The following is a 16,234-nucleotide window of genomic DNA, read 5'->3' as shown; positions in this document are numbered from 1 at the left end:
GTGTTGCCAGACTTTCTGGATAATTCTAGACCAAGGAGACTTTGGGGTATAAATACAGGGGAACTGGCAATGACGAGTTGAGTTGCGTTTTAAGCGTTGAACTGAACAGATCGGTTAAAGAATAGCTGCGTGCTAACTAGAGACTTGCTGTGTGCTTAGTAATTAAAGTCGGTTCCGAATAAGTGTAATAAAGTAAATAAAGCATTGTAGAAACGTAATCTAAAACGAACCCTGTTTTATTTGGTACAAATCGTATCGGGGAATAAAACAACGTCTACACGGAGATTAGTTAAACCTAATTCCGTAACAATATTTTTATATGTTTCTATTTTCAAAGTTAAAGAGAGAGAGAGACATGTCAAAACAATGTTTGTGTATACAGACTAGTCAGTTATTTGTTTCCTTTTTGTTTCTGATTTTTTACGCGATTTTGAACTAATGGACAAGAAATGTGTGTGAATTAAGAAGGAAACACAACCATCTTCCTTCTGCATCTACATAAGAGCTTTGTACCTTTACTTTTTAATAGTAAGGGTGGTAAAAGAGAAAAATGTCAAAATTGCTCTCTCATGAACATTTTTACCAGAAAAGTAAAGGAACGGAAAAACGGTAGATGTGGCAGCAATGTCAAAAAGAAACATAAAAAATCAATTTTCTTTTATTTCACAGTTTTTCATTTAGTTTTGTCAACCATGGTTTAATAAGAAAGGTTAGCCAAAGATTTATGTCAATTTAAATTTTTTCATTCGAGTATTCCTAAAACTTCAAAACAATATACACAAACTGTGTATGACTGTGTGGTGTTTGAATAATATGTCAAACAATTTTAAAAACAATCGAATTCAATGATTTTGAAAATTATTTTTGGAACATTTGTATGGACATAATTCGTCAGGTTATCATTTAAACAAACATTTTATCATATCCACAACTTGATTATGCAGAGAAACATTGGTCCTTCATTCATTTTTCGCGATTTTTATAAAATGCTCAAAATTGGTGTAAACAAACCCACTTGTTGCTTAATTTTGAAGTCCAGAATTTTATGAAAGTAGAGGGCCAATAGGCAAAAACCATATTTGGGTTTTGTTTTCTTAGATCGGGTTCGGGTTTTATGGCCTCATCTAAACATGGTTAAAGAACGAATGTTTAAAACAAATCGGGCCTGTAACTCTGAAACCAGTAGAGAAGAAACTATTTGGAGGAATAGTGAACTCGAAAAACTGCATTTATTGCCTCAAATTTTATAATATATCTAAAAATTCTATAATTTGTGTATATTTCGCAGCGTATCTCCCAAAATGTTAAATTCTTCTTAATGTTACCTTTTGGGAAAATAATCTCTGGAATGTAATATACAACTCTTCAGAACATTATATTGTTTTAAAATGCCTCTATCGCCTTGTTTATAGCAAATTTTTCAACAACAATTTGATAAAAATTTCAATAATTCATTGAAATCCCCAACATGAGAATAAACAGCCTGTGTGAACACTGTTTGAAATAAGTTTTGTAAAAGGTATGTTATGAAATACCCCTTAAACAACGTGAAATAACCATTTTAGAGTTTCAGAATGTTCTGAAGAATTGATGGTCACATTATTTGGAAAATTTTTAGAATGGTTACTTGTTTCAACTCGCAACAGTTTAGTTGTTACTGACCAGAATTTCAGAAATTATGTAAACTGTTCTATATTTTAACGAGTTTGATGCGCTAGATGCAGCTTTTCCTAGTTCATCTGTTTGACACATAAGTTCTACTACTTTAGGGCTGCAATATTGCTGAAGACTGCAAAGCAAGATTCTTATTAGTTTCGAAGATAAAGGTCCGATCACTGGAAAAAGGCTCATTTTAGGTCGGTTTAGATGAGGCCATAAAATCTAAACCCGATCTAAGAACACAAAACCGAATTAAGGTTTTTGTAGTCTCAATATGTACTTTCAGAAAATGCCCATTAGAAGTTGTTTGCATTTCCAGTGTTGCCAGTGTTATACCATGTTGTCATCGTTCGACTCAAAAGTCGAAAAATCAGTTCTGCCATTTTTTACCTGCAGAAATTTTGCTGGTAGCCTGTGGTAGAAGAGAAAGCCATTTTCGCTCTCTCTCCACTCTCACTCTCTTAAAAATTGCTTCCAGTTTTGCCACTTTTCGGGTTAAGGAACGCTTTCCAGGTTAAAAATGGTAACAAATGGCAAAAATGGTAACCTCAGGTAAGTAAAGGAACACAGCTAAGATGTTTAGTTCATTAATTTTCATTCATTTTTTCCTTTTTTCTAAAAATGTTTGTATTTTCAACAAATTTTTCAATTTTGAATTTAGACATGTCATAATTAATTTTTTCGATAAATTCTCTCATTTGTTAGAGATGGGACATATTTTATCGTCGTTCAGAGAGTATTTCTAAAGGGTTGTTTACACCATCTATCAATGTCGTATGAGATGCCAAATTTTCTACCTGCAAATGTTGTACACATAGTGTAACCACTATGAAAATTTTCATCTATCAAAATGATTTGGCAACTCATATGTAAATTTTTCATTTAGGGAGCGCTCTATTTGATACGGCATTCTCGTATTTAAACATAAATTTATCAGCTGTTTTCTGACATTCTCAAACAAAAATGAAAAACAAAATCTTTTAAAAAAGAAAATGGAAAGGTATGTATATTTAAATATTCAGTAAAGTAAGGCCTCCATCAGACCATCTGCTTTTTCACATGTATGACATCAGCTGTTCTGTATATTAGTATACCCAAAGTGACAACATACATGTGAAAAAGCAGATGGTCGGATGACCGCCTAAATAAATTTCGTTTATAATGTTATTTTCAGAACGATTGGTCGAAAGAAGCAGTCTTTGAAATGATTGTTTGGTGGCAAAAACATGAATGCCTCTATAACTCCAAACACCAATTCTACCAATTCAGTTTCCTTCAACCAAAATTAAAATTTGCGCAAAATTGCAACTCAACAATAAATGTAAATAATGACAAAAACAGCTGTTTTTATATTTTTAGGTTATGTCATACGAAAATAACACTTGCAGGTATGAACGCACAAGTTGAAAGTTGTATGGATGACGTCAATTTTGACAAACATAGAGAATGTCGAATGGGTGAAAGAAATTTCAGCTCATATGACATTGATAGATGGTGTAAACAGACCTTAATCGAACAACGTAGAAAAATCGTCGTTCGTTCATAGAATTTTGTGTGGGGGAAATAAGTAATTTATTCGTAGTTATGGATCGAACAACGAATAGAGAACGAACGACGTACCGTGGAAACGGGCTATTACAAAACATGCAACATTTAAGTTGTCAATTCCATACAAATGGTCTGTTCCAGTACTGCAAGAATCTACTAATTTTTACTATTTTTTCGATAACACAAAGGAAAAATTTTATCGTATTAAATAAAAAACATTGTTGTTATTGAAAATTAATTGTCAAAGAAAATATTGGCTTATCTTTCCTTTACCGACCCACCTCAGAAAATTATGAAAAAATTATCAAAGTTCCACAAAGGCCCTAGTATAAAATGTTGGCAAGCCAACGCAGAAAATTATGAAAAAATTACCACAGATAGTGCTTTTTATCCCGTTTCCAGCCATGTATTGCTTTTGTTGCGGAAATGTATACTTCCCGAGGTATAGCCTCCAAAGTTCCACAACGACCCTAGTCTAAAATGTTGGCAAACCACCGCAGAAAATTATTAAAAAATTTCCACAGGTAGTACCTTTTACACCGAATCCAACGATGTATTGCTTTTGTTGCGGAAATGTATACTTCCCAAGATATGGGCCTCCAAAGTTCCACAAAGGCCCTAGTCTAAAATGTTGGCAAACCACCGCAGAAAATTATTAAAAAACAAGTAAAAAAGTATCAGTCGGCTTGGCCGATAGAGATATACCCTCAGCCTGTGTATATTGAAACAATTTTTTCCCAAAAAACGTATGTATTTAGCGTGGTTTGGGCCTATGAAACGAAAAAAATGTTGATTAGGATTAAAGAGCAAGAGTTTTGCGGAGGAAATACTTAAAGGAATGGATCGACATTGACCATTATGGAAGTGGATCTCCTGCCACTACATATGGTGACATAGTGGGTTTTTACACCCTTCGGGCTGTTTGCTCAAGAAGTGTGGATTTGAACTTTTACCATCGTAATTGAGGCAGCGAATGCAAGTTGCTTCAACAAAAATCAAAGTGATTCGATACTCTAAAGCCACACGCTGAAACTTTCTTACGAAACTTTCCCATTATTTTTGGCGTTCTTAGGTCGAGTTTCCCAATACAGTAATTTCATAACTCTTATGTTACACGCTGAAACTTTCATACGAAACTTTCCCATTATTTTAGCGTTTATAGATCGAGATTCCCAATACAGTAATTTCATAAAATCACTTTTGTATGGAACTCGATCAATGAACGCCAAAATAATGGGAAAGTTTCGTATGAAAGTTTTAGCGTGTAACATAAGAGAAAAATCACTTTAGTATGGAACTCGATCTATAAACGCCAAAATAATGGGAAAGTTTCGTATGAAAGTTTTAGCGTGTAGCTTTAGAGATAGCAGGTCTTAAAGTGAACTTATGCGAAATTTTGTTTGGGAGGTACTGGATGAAGTGGACAAATATAGTCCATATTTGAACCTGATCTATATCTGGTAGTTATATTAGGATGTGTATAGTATGGACCAATTCGGCCACTCCCTTCAAAAGTTACAGTACGAATAGTTTTTCCGAACATTTTTGAAATTTTGTGGGGGAGGTACCTGAAGTAGTGGACCGATATGGCTTATCTTCGAACTTAAACTATGTTTGAGCAAAATATTACGAAGGCCAAATTTTGGACCCAATCGGCAGATCCGTTCGAGAGTTATCTTGCGCTCCAACCACCTCACACGGTGTCATAGGGGTTTTGTCCAACTTCCAGGCTATTTTCTCAGGATGTATGGACTTGCCCCTGATGAAACTTGTACCGTCCTATGGGGGGCAGTGAATACAAGTTGCTAAAACAAAAATCAAAGCGATTCGAGAACAGGTCCTAAACTGAACTGGTGGTACCCGAAGGAGTGGACCGATTGAGTCCATATTGGAACCTCATCTAAGTCTGATAGACATTTCACGAGTTGCATATTATGGACCAAATCGGTTGCTTCCTTCAGGAGTTATCGTACGTACAAATTTTCCGAACATTTTCGAACTTTTGTGGGGGAGGTACCGGAAGGTGTGGACCGATATAACCCATCTTCGAACGTAAACTATGTTTGGACAAAATATTACGAAAGCCAAATTTTGAACCGAATCGGTTGATCTGTTCGAGAGTTATCGTGCGCTCCAGCCAGACAGACAGACGGACGGACATTGCTTTATCGACTCCAAATTGTCTGAAACACATTTCGTCCAAACATACTTGGGGTCTAAAACCATTATTTCGATGAGACACATTTTGCCCGTATGAAAGTGTATATACCCTCGTTAGCATAAATGCTGAGGGTATAATTACCACAAATAGTGATGTTTATACTGATTTCATGTTTTGTTGAAGGGTATCTATACTTCGCGAGATATACGCCTCCAAAAATATTAAATTTAAAAGAAAATGTTGTTCCCGTTCCTGAGATTTGCACCTGTCCATTGGAGAAAGTCTTAAATTCCGGCTGAAGGCCGGCTATTTAGAGAAATATATCTAATTTAAAAGAAATTGTGTTCTCGTTCCCGAGATTTGCACCTATCCATAGGAGAAAGTGTTAAATCCCGGCCGAAGGCCGTCTATTTAGAGAAAAATATCTAATTTAAAAGAAAATTTTGTTCCCATTCCCGAGATTTGCACCTGTCCATAGGAGAAAAATAGGTTAGGGCCTTGTGGATCTTTTGAGGCCCATATCTCGCGAAGTATACATTTCCGTAACAAAAGCAATACATTGTTGGATTCGGTGTAAACAGCACTATCTGTGGTAATTTTTTTCAAAATATTCTCCTATGTTTTGCAACGAAAGCAATAAAAGGTTGAAATCGGGATAAAAAGCACTATCCGTAGTAAGTTTTTCAAATTTTCTGCGTTGGGTCGGTAAAGGAAAGGAGTTCCAAAATATTGAATAATAGGGTCGTTCCAAAATTTTTTCAGGAAAAGCATAAATATATTTTGAAAGTCCTCTAAAATAGAACAAATTTGAATCAAAATGTAAATATAACGCTTTCAGAACTCTCGTAGGTAATTTTTATTACACGTTTAGGATGAAAAGCAGTATTTTATGGTAGCAAATTTCGAAGTTACAAATTTCTTGAGTAGACACTATTTACATTTTGAAAACTTAATTTACAAAAAAAAAAACTAAGGGGTAGTTTACACTATATGTAAATGTCATCTGACATGAAATTTCCCATCGTTATATATTCGCTAATATGTGCAATATTGGAGATTTTCCTTACGCGATTTACTCTGTGCGTCCACACCAGCAAAAATGTAAAAAAACGACGTCTCCACATTGCCTCCGTGGGTAGATATGGAATATTTTTATTTCGTGTTAGATGACATTTACATATAGTGTAAACTACCCCTAAGAATGCAGCTGATTGTCACTTCTACCCATGGTACAAAAATTCTTAGGTAGGCCACAGCTAACAGCTGATTACATTTTTTTTGTTATGGCTTAATCTGTCAAAACCGTGTTGACATGCAGAGTTTATATTTATTATTGATCAAAAAATTCAGCTCTGTTTTGTTTTTATTTCAACATTTCGTTCTTCTTCTTCTTGGTTTACTCATCCGTTATCATTCATCAAAACAATTTTGACGTTTTAAGCCATAGCGACAGGGTTGTATTTTTTGGCGATTTTCATACCTGGCCTACCAATGAATTATTGTACCATGCTTCTACTTTATATAAATATGTCTTGGGTAAGTCCATATCTTGTGCCATGGACCATATTTACATTAGGCAATTTTCCTTGCGGCAATTGTAAGTTTGTCTGAGAGAGACGGTGTTGAGAAGCAATGGGTTACCATATGCCTCATCTCTCTCTCCCAATCGAGTTGACAATTGCCACAAGGGAAATTGCCTAATGTAAATATGTCCCAATTTACATTGGGCGAGTTTACTTGCGGCAATTGTCATTTTGTAGGAGAGAGAGGTGAGGCATATGGTAACCCTTTGCCTCTCAGCACCCCCTCTCACCTACAAACTGACAATTGCCGCAAGTAAACTCGCTTAATGTAAATTGGGACTATGGACTAACGAAACAGATGATCTGTTCCTTTACTTTGTCCGTGTTTACACACACGGGAAAGTAAATTCAGTTTTTAGGCAATAGGGGGTAGGAAAGAGTATTGAGGAGCTCTTTCCTCTCCGCTCTCTCCCAAAAACTCAATTTACTTTCCCGAGAAATTTGTGTGTCTAAACACAGACTTTTGAAAATGGTAAAACCGGTAAAAGTAGTAAAAGTGGTAAACTGCTCCCATGTGAATTGTATTGTGTCTGAAGTAAAGGAACGCTTTTCGAGTAAAAAGTGATAAAAATTGAAGACTTTTGCAGGTAAAGGAACAGAGCTAGAGCAAACCATGGTACAATTAAAAAGCTAGCCGCATCGGCATTTGTTGGTAACATAAGGTGTCAAAATTTGACATGAATTCAATGCAATTGACACAATAGCTTCGTTTCAGTACTTTTTTAATGATAAAAGTGTCAAAAGAGTAAACTATCAAAATGAGTTCCACATACACATTTTTCTAAAATGTACGGGAACGGAAAAATGGCAGAAACGTCAAAAAAACTGGAACAAATGTCAAAGTCGGCGTGTCAGCCAATCAGAAGCCGGCAAACATGTTGCACATTTTTGCTCGCTCAAATTTGTCGTGTAAAAAGTTTCTAAAGAGAGAGCCATTCAGCGCCATTTTTGTTCAAAGAGAAGTGAACATTTGGCAACTTTTTTGGTGTACGGAAACGCAATTCGAGGAAAAATGTTCAAAATGTGTAAAAACTTTTTAGTTCTGGAACGAAGCTATTATGTTGCCATCAGTTGGCGTGATAATGCTACCTGTATTATTGTACCATGAAGAAAACGTTATTTTTCCAGCCAGCTGTTGCCATACGTCATTATCTAAGTTTCCATTTTAATGCACCTTTCCTTTTTCATGCCAAATATGACGTTTTAGTCACTGTGCTCTGCTGTCACCTCACTCATCTCATCATATTTGTCCACGTTTTCTTTCGAAAGTTGCATCGGTTCTATAGATTTTGTGACTCCTGTTTTTGTTTAAATAGCTTTAAACATAATGACGACTCTAACTCCAGAGCAAAAGAAGACCTTGATTACTCGTAATCTTCAAGAAGTCTTGGGAGAGGATAAACTCAACACTATATTGAAGGAACGCGATTTGAAGATCTACTGGGGAACAGCCACAACCGGCAAGCCCCATGTAGCTTATTTTGTTCCCATGTCCAAGATTGCGGACTTCCTGAAAGCAGGATGTGAAGTAAGTAGAGCGAATTGGATTGGCTAACACAATGGTTTGTAAAAATATGAGTCAGCACTCTCACGCTCCTATTTCTCTAAAGATGGAATAGACCTTGAATGTAATTTCCTTGATCAAAAGAATACATTCTTCACAAAAAAGGCATCACCATAATCGCGAGTTGCGACCTGCGCTAGCCGACTAAATTGATTTTTCCATATTATTCGGTGAATGAGGACAATAGCATTGAATGACGATGCCACAACACGATATCTCCACAGATATCAGCCTAGACGCCAGTCGCACGTAGAATTTGGGAACAAGAATTCGAAGTTTCGAGGTTCCACAACAATGTTGATTATGTGGTCGATTATGGATAGCAACCCAACTCCAGTTGCGTTGCCGACCACAAATTTAATAAGAGAAATTTCCACTTCCGCATTGGAATTCATAATTTTTTACAATTAAATTAATAGCCAAAGGTTCAAAACACTGGTATTGAATGAATTTGATAAAAATTTCTGTCGTTTCACTTATTTTAATTGTATGATTTTCTCTTCTGGCAACGCAACTTCAGTTGAGTTGCTATCCATAATCGAAAAGTTGTAACATTGAACCAAAGCTAGATTAAACTAACACAAGATTACACAAAATATTGCTACAACAACTAATACATAGCACATTTTTATTTATAGGTCACAATTCTTTTTGCCGATCTTCATGCCTATTTAGACAACATGAAAGCTCCATGGTCTCTGTTGGAATTGCGTACACAGTACTATGAAGCCGTCATCAAAGCAATGTTGTCTTCCATTGGTGTGCCTTTGGAAAAACTAAAATTCGTAAAAGGTACCGATTACCAACTTTCGAAGGAATACACACTGGATGTGTACAGACTATCATCGGTGGTGACGCAACATGATGCCAAGAAAGCCGGTGCTGAAGTTGTAAAACAAGTCGAATATCCATTGCTGTCTGGTCTCCTTTATCCTGGTCTTCAGGCATTGGATGAAGAATATTTAAAAGTTGATGCACAATTCGGTGGTGTCGATCAAAGGAAAATTTTTACATTTTCCGAAAAATACCTACCTCAACTGGGCTATGAGAAACGTATACACTTTATGAATCCAATGGTACCTGGGTTGGCTGGTGGCAAGATGTCTTCATCTGAAGAGGATTCTAAAATTGATTTACTCGATTCGCCAGCTAATGTAAAGAAGAAGCTGAAGAAGGCCTTCTGTGAACCCGGCAATGTAACCGATAATGGTTTGTTGTCATTTGTGAAACATGTTCTGTTCTCTCTGTTCAAGGAAGGTGAAGGTTTTGAAATCAATCGCTCCGAAGAGAATGGTGGCGATGTTACATTCACCAATTATGCTGATTTAGAACAATATTTTGCTGATAATAAGTTGCATCCAGCTGATCTTAAGGCCACCGTTGAAAAGTATATTAACAAGTTATTGGAACCCATACGCAAGGAATTTGAATCTCCAGAACTTCAGTAAGTAAAAGAGTAGAAAACAGTGGTTTAAATGATCCGAATTAATCTTTTGATCGTTTTTAGGAAATTGAGTGCTGCTGCTTATCCTCCTCCAGCCAAAGTAAAGGGTGGTAACGCCGCCAATGCTGCTGCCCCTGAAGAGGATGGTCCCCATCGTCTGGACATTCGTGTTGGAAAAGTTGTTGAAGTACAACGTCATCCCGATGCTGATACATTGTATGTCTTGAAAATTGATTTAGCTGAGGAACAACCACGTACCATCATTAGTGGCCTGGTTAAATTTGTTACCGTTGAAGAGCTTGATCAACGTTTGGTTGCCGTCTTGTGCAATTTGAAGCCTTCAAAAATGCGTGGTATCCTGTCAGAGGGCATGGTTTTGTGTACATCAAAGTGAGTTGTAAAAGATTTCAGTTATTTATGGTAACAACAAATGTAATTATGGCGTTATTTTTTATTTTTCATAGTGAGGATCATACTGTTGTGGAGCCTATTATTGTTCCAGCAACTGCTGCCCCTGGCAGTCGTTTGGCCTTTGAGGGCTACAGCGGTAAACCTGATGAGCAATTAAATCCCAAAAAGAAAGTATGGGAAAAACTTTCGGTCGACTTTAAAACAAACAGTGAGGGTTTGGCAGTATGGAAGGACAATTTCCTATTGACACCTGAGGGAGAAAAATTATCTAGCAAATTAGCCAATTGCTGCATTAAATAAATCCTATAAAAATCTATATGGCATTTAAATTATTTTAACGAATTATCTTATTTATTGTGACTTTGAGACTTTTTAATTTTATACAATTTTATTTTTAGCTTAATAGCAATAATATAAAAGCCTGTTTTATTAAGAAATAAAAGAAGCTGTTACTGTTAACATCTACATGAGAAAAGGAAGATGTTTATTAGGAGCGAAGGAATATCTTTTGAAATGAAGCAATACATAAGCATATCACAAAGGATATTGCATTTAAGCAGCCTCTTCTATTTTGAAATCTATTGACATCATAGCTATATTTCATTGCCATAGCATTTATTTACACACGTAATATTTAACAAGACTTTTAAACAAATTTTCGCTACACAACAACTTTTTCTTTGTTTGGTGATTCTTTGCATTCACTCATGGCATCTGTAATTCTTTCTATTACCACTTCTTTACCCAAGATTTCCATCATTTCCGCCACCCCGGGACCTTCCTACATAAACAAAATTAAACAATTTTGTTGATAACGTTATGGCTAGTGATTTCGAACTATACGTACTTTTAAACCGCTTAAAGCCGATCGTAAAGATTTCATTAGTATTGGGAATTTGACACCGTGTTGTTTGCTAAAATCCTTGAGTGCACTATTCAAGATATCCTTTGTAAAAACTTCTTTGGTCAGGATGTCCAGTAGCATTTTTCGTTGTTCTAAAATATAAAAGATGTTAGTTTGTTTTATGTGATCCCCTTCTTTAACATTTACCTTCGCTGATAACATCAAGTTTAAAATTGACAGGTTTCACCCAGAGGAAACTTAACTTTGGTGAGGTTAGATCCTTTATAAATGTTAGTCGTTTCGAAGACCATTTTAAAACGTTTCTTATATGCTCTGTGTTGAGGTCCAGATTTGTTCTGCATAGAAAGAAAAATATATGAAGGAAAATAACTAAAAAGTATCGGACGTCTTCGTCCTTAGCTGTTAATAGAAAATAATTTGGAGGCCTTATGTTTGGAGAGTCATTCAAAATTGCATATTATATACATGCGTCCTCCACGTCATGATGGATCTTAAAGATATAAAGTGACAGAGAGAAGTCTAAAGTTTTAAATTGAACTCTGAATTAAAAACCCTATAAAATAAATGTATGCAAAATTAACTCAATAAGATAATCGAGTATGTTCTGATACACACTTCACCTCTCACTTCATGCCTCAAGCAAGCATTTTGTTCACCCCATTTCTCCTTTTTTTCGAGTATATTACACTGTGCAACATTTTTGAGCCAATCGCGTGCAAACAACTTCTGTCCAGAATTTTATGAAAGTAGAGGACCAGTAGGCAAAAACCATATTTGGGTTTTGTTATCTTAGATCGGGTTCGGTTTATATGGCCTCATCTAAACATCGAAATTTTAAAACAAATCGGGGCTGTATCTCTGAAACCAATACGAATCTTGCTTTGGTATCTGAAGCAAACTTGTAGATAAGAGCAAGAAGAAAATATTTGGAGGAATAGTGAACTCGGAAAACTGCATTTATTGCCTCAAAATTTATAATGTATCTAAAAATTCTTTAATTTGTTTGTTTTGTTTATTGTTGAAGTTCAATCTCATTTGTGTATATTTGTGTATATTTCGCAGCGTATCTCCCAAAATGTTAAATTCTTCTTAATGTTACCTTTTGGGAAAATATTCTCTGGAATGTAATACTCAACTCTTCAGAACATTATATTGTTGTAAAATGCCTCTATCGCCTTGTTTATAGAAATTTTTTCAACAACAATTTGGTAAATATTTCAATAATTCATAGAAATCCCCAACATGAGAATAGACAGCCTGTGTGAACATTGTTTGAAATAAGTTTTGTAAAAGATATGTATGTTATGAAATACCCCTTAAACAATGTGAAATAACAATTTTAGAGTTTCAGAATGTTCTGAAGAATTGATGGTCACATTATTTAGAAAATTTTTAGAATGGTTACTTGTTTCAACTTCCAACAGTTTAGTTGTTACTGACCAGAGTTTCAGAAATTATATAAACTTTTCAATATTTTAACGAGTTTGATGCGCTAGATGCAGCTTTTCCTAGTTCATCTGTTTGACACATAAGTTCTACTACTTTAGGGCTGAAGACTGCAAAGCAAAATTCTTATTAGTTTCGGAGATAAAGGTCCGATCACTGGAAAAAAGGCTCATTTTAGGTCGGTTTAGATGAGGCTATAAAATCTAAACCCGATCTAAGAACACAAAACCCAATTAAGGTTTTTGTAGTCTCACTATGTACTTTCAGAAAATGCCCATTAGAAGTTGTTTGCATTTCCAGTGTTGCACAGTGTTATTGACGGACTAGGGTATACTCTTCTTTTTGAATACCCCAATGAATCTTAGACCGAAGAAATTCGCAAAAATATGAGTAAATGGAGTGAACAAAATGCCTGCCATCCTCTTAAGCGGAGACAAGCGTTGCTCGTTTTGGCACACTTAACATACGGATGGCGCATTCCTGTTCCGAACGATACGATGCATTTTTTCAACGTCCCAGCATAACAAATTCAGCTAACTCCAGTTCCGTTATGCATAAGTCATATCTTTGTTCCTTTTTGTCGGTAACTTAAAAATGAGTTAAAGAATTCCACTACTGTGTGATAGAATAATTACTATTTGCAGTCGATCCAGTCAAATCGAGGCCATGAATAAATCGACTCTGTGTGAATTAATTTACAGAAATTTCCATAAGCGTATCATTTTTATTTATACTTACTCAGTAGGATATGTAGTCTTTACTAAGCATTGTACCATTTCCACCAGGTTATTCGTTGACTCCTCAGATTTCAACAATTCTTCAATTTGTAATCGATTGAATTCATCAAGAACTTCAGGATTTAATCGACTTGGATGTGAATTGACTTTTTTAATATTAAACTAAGGTGATTTAATCGAAGTTATTTCTTTGGGAGCAGTAATACGCAATATATGATATTACCTTTTCTGATAGATCCGATAATGTGTGAACCTTTGGTTTTGAAAATTGTTCATGAGGGAATCCACCTCCTGCGGAGACTACGTAATTCAACAATGCAATTGGAAAATAGCCCTTATCTCTGAAATAAATCGCATGTAGTAGCAGACATATGAAATTGTTTCAACAATACTAATTACCTGAAGTTTTTAATACCTATATCACCTTGGCGTTTACTTAACTTGGTTCCATCGGAATTAACTAGAAGTGGTAAATGGCCATATTCTGGTGGCTGCCAACCAAAAGCTCTGAAATAAGAATAGTAATTAATGCTGGGTACTCGTACAGTTAATCTGTAAATCATCTTAAAATTCTACAAAATTTATTTAATCAGGAGATGATATTAAAACACTTACCTATACAAAAGTAAATGCTTTGTCGTTGATATTTGCCACTCGACACCGCGAAAAACATGCGAAATTTCCATTAAATGATCATCTACAACATTGGCAAAATGGTAAGTAGGAAATTGATCGGATTTCATAATAACTGGATCTCCTTCATTCTGACTAACATTATGATGTACTGGGCCATAAATAAGATCATTAATTGGTTCTTCATAGTCGTCTAGTTTGAAGCGAATACAATACGGAGTAGATTTAACTAAATGTTCATCAATTTGCTTTTGGGAAAGATGGCGACATTTGTTATCATATTTTGGAACTTGTCTAGTACGCAATGCTTCCTTACGCAATAATTCCAATCTTCGTTCTGTACAAAAACAACGATAGGCAGAACCATTTTCCAGTAAAATCTTAACATGATCTCTAAATTAGAAAAATGGAAACTTGTGCCATAAACTTTAGGTTATATGTTATAAAATTCCTCTCCTTACAAATATATATTCGTACGCTGACTCTGTATATATGGACCGTAGTTGCCATCCACCTTTGAACCGGGTCCTTCATCAATTTCTATGCCAGTCCATTGTAAATCTTCAATCAGACTTTCCATAGCCCTCTGTACGAGGCGCGTTTGATCTGTGTCCTCAATACGTAACAGGAATTTACCATTGTGATGCCTGGCGTACAGGTAATTGTACAAAGCCGTCCGTAAGCCACCCAAATGCAAATATCCTACAGTTTCAAATGTTAAATCACATCATTGCAAAACTTCGTATTTTGTTTCCAACATACCAGTAGGACTAGGAGCAAAGCGTACTCTTACTGCGGTAGAGTTAAATCTTTTGATAATATATTTTGTAAGAATATTTAGCGATTTTGTTCTTTTAAGTAATAACATTTGGATATTTATTAATTCAATGGAACTCGAATTAAGCCGCAGAAAAATAGAGTAATGTAAACATCATAAACAAAAACAGATGTTCTTCACAGCTACAGCTGACTGATTGGGAACACTTCACACTAGTGCTTTGTTCCTTTACTTTTTTAATGGTAATAGTGGTAAAAGAGAAAAGTGTCAAAATTGCTCTCTCCAGGGTTTAAAATGCTAACGCCGTATTAGCAAAAGCACCGAATATTTGCAGCTTTGCCTGCTAAAATTTCTTCGAAATATGTTTAGCAACAATGAACAACGGCAACATGTAGCAACAAATTTCACAAAAATATTGCTAGCGATGCTGATCCTTTTTGATATTGTCGCTTTCATAAAATAGCATCGGCCACGCATACTCATATTTTGCAGCACACATGATCAACACATATCAGAAAAGAGAATAAGCAACAAAGCTTCAACGGCTTAGTGCTGTTTTACATTTAAACGATTTGTCTTACGATTTTTTGTCTCCTCTTTGCTCATCTTCGTAAATTTCACACACAGGGTTGCATTTTTTTGTAACATGGTACCAAGTGTACATTTTGTTAAAAATTCTTAATGTAAAAAGAAGGTATTTTATTATAAAAATTTTAAAATGCTTATAAAAAATAATCATTTTATGCTTTAAATGATTTTTTATGCACAAAATTCATTGCAAAACTAAATTTTGTTTCAATTTCTCTTACTATGTTTTGCAACTCTGCCTAACAAAAATAACCACCACAAAAAATGGGTAATTTACACGATATGTATTTTACATATGGGTTGTCACTTTTTATATACAAAATGTATACACAAAGTGACAACCCATATGTAAAATACATATCGTGTAAAGTACCCATAAGAGAAATCTTTTAAATGTAAATGAGATCAGGGTTACCAGTAATGCATTAAAAATCACGATATAATTAATTCCACTTTTTGACAAGTGTGTAGCACTTGAAATCTTGAATTCCTCCTCCACAAATGAATGATTTCTACGTTTTTTGGGTTCCTACACGAACATTAGCTGTGTCTGGTTACCCTAAAATTTGTAACAATTTGTACCAATTGTTGCTGGAAGTCGTCTGTTAACACAAAAAACCAGCAAAAGAGAGTGATTCGAGAGAGACATTTTGACAGTTCTTTCACTGAGAGCTTGCAAATTCTTGCTGGACAAATTTCTTCTAGCAAGCACTTGCAAGCTCTTCTTCTTCCTGAAAACAGTCAATCAGCTGTTTTTAGTTTTTTGTTGATTTATGTTTGTGAACATTAAAAACTATTTTATTGTGGAAATAACATA

The 16,234-nt window shown here is 35.2% G+C and overlaps 2 protein-coding genes across 2 annotated transcripts; one reads left to right on the top strand and one right to left on the bottom strand.

Moving 5' to 3' along the window:
• The first annotated feature begins 8,137 nt into the window (after positions 1 to 8,137).
• TyrRS (Tyrosyl-tRNA synthetase) lies at positions 8,138 to 10,845 on the top strand. The gene is made up of 4 exons (XM_073984345.1): positions 8,138 to 8,479; positions 9,154 to 9,959; positions 10,023 to 10,349; positions 10,424 to 10,845. Exons 1-4 carry the CDS (start codon positions 8,279 to 8,281, stop codon positions 10,668 to 10,670), a joined length of 1,581 nt encoding a protein of 526 aa, XP_073840446.1. The 5' UTR covers positions 8,138 to 8,278; the 3' UTR covers positions 10,671 to 10,845.
• Positions 10,846 to 10,964: 119 nt separating this feature from the next.
• On the bottom strand, positions 10,965 to 14,999 carry GluRS-m (putative glutamate--tRNA ligase, mitochondrial). Its single transcript, XM_073984346.1, has 9 exons — positions 14,814 to 14,999; positions 14,513 to 14,753; positions 14,034 to 14,444; positions 13,818 to 13,925; positions 13,642 to 13,759; positions 13,420 to 13,580; positions 11,422 to 11,570; positions 11,218 to 11,366; positions 10,965 to 11,151 (listed from the first exon to the last, which is right to left on the bottom strand). The coding sequence occupies exons 1-9, from the start codon at positions 14,917 to 14,919 to the stop codon at positions 11,032 to 11,034; spliced, it is 1,563 nt and encodes a 520-aa protein (XP_073840447.1). The 5' UTR covers positions 14,920 to 14,999; the 3' UTR covers positions 10,965 to 11,031.
• Between the last annotated feature and the right edge of the window lie 1,235 nt (positions 15,000 to 16,234).

The sequence above is a fragment of the Musca autumnalis genome, unplaced genomic scaffold (assembly GCF_047663935.1).
Source record: "Musca autumnalis isolate F117 unplaced genomic scaffold, ASM4766393v1 scaffold_4, whole genome shotgun sequence".
Classification (NCBI taxonomy): domain Eukaryota; kingdom Metazoa; phylum Arthropoda; class Insecta; order Diptera; family Muscidae; genus Musca; species Musca autumnalis.
This window is presented reverse-complemented; position numbering and strand designations above follow the sequence as displayed.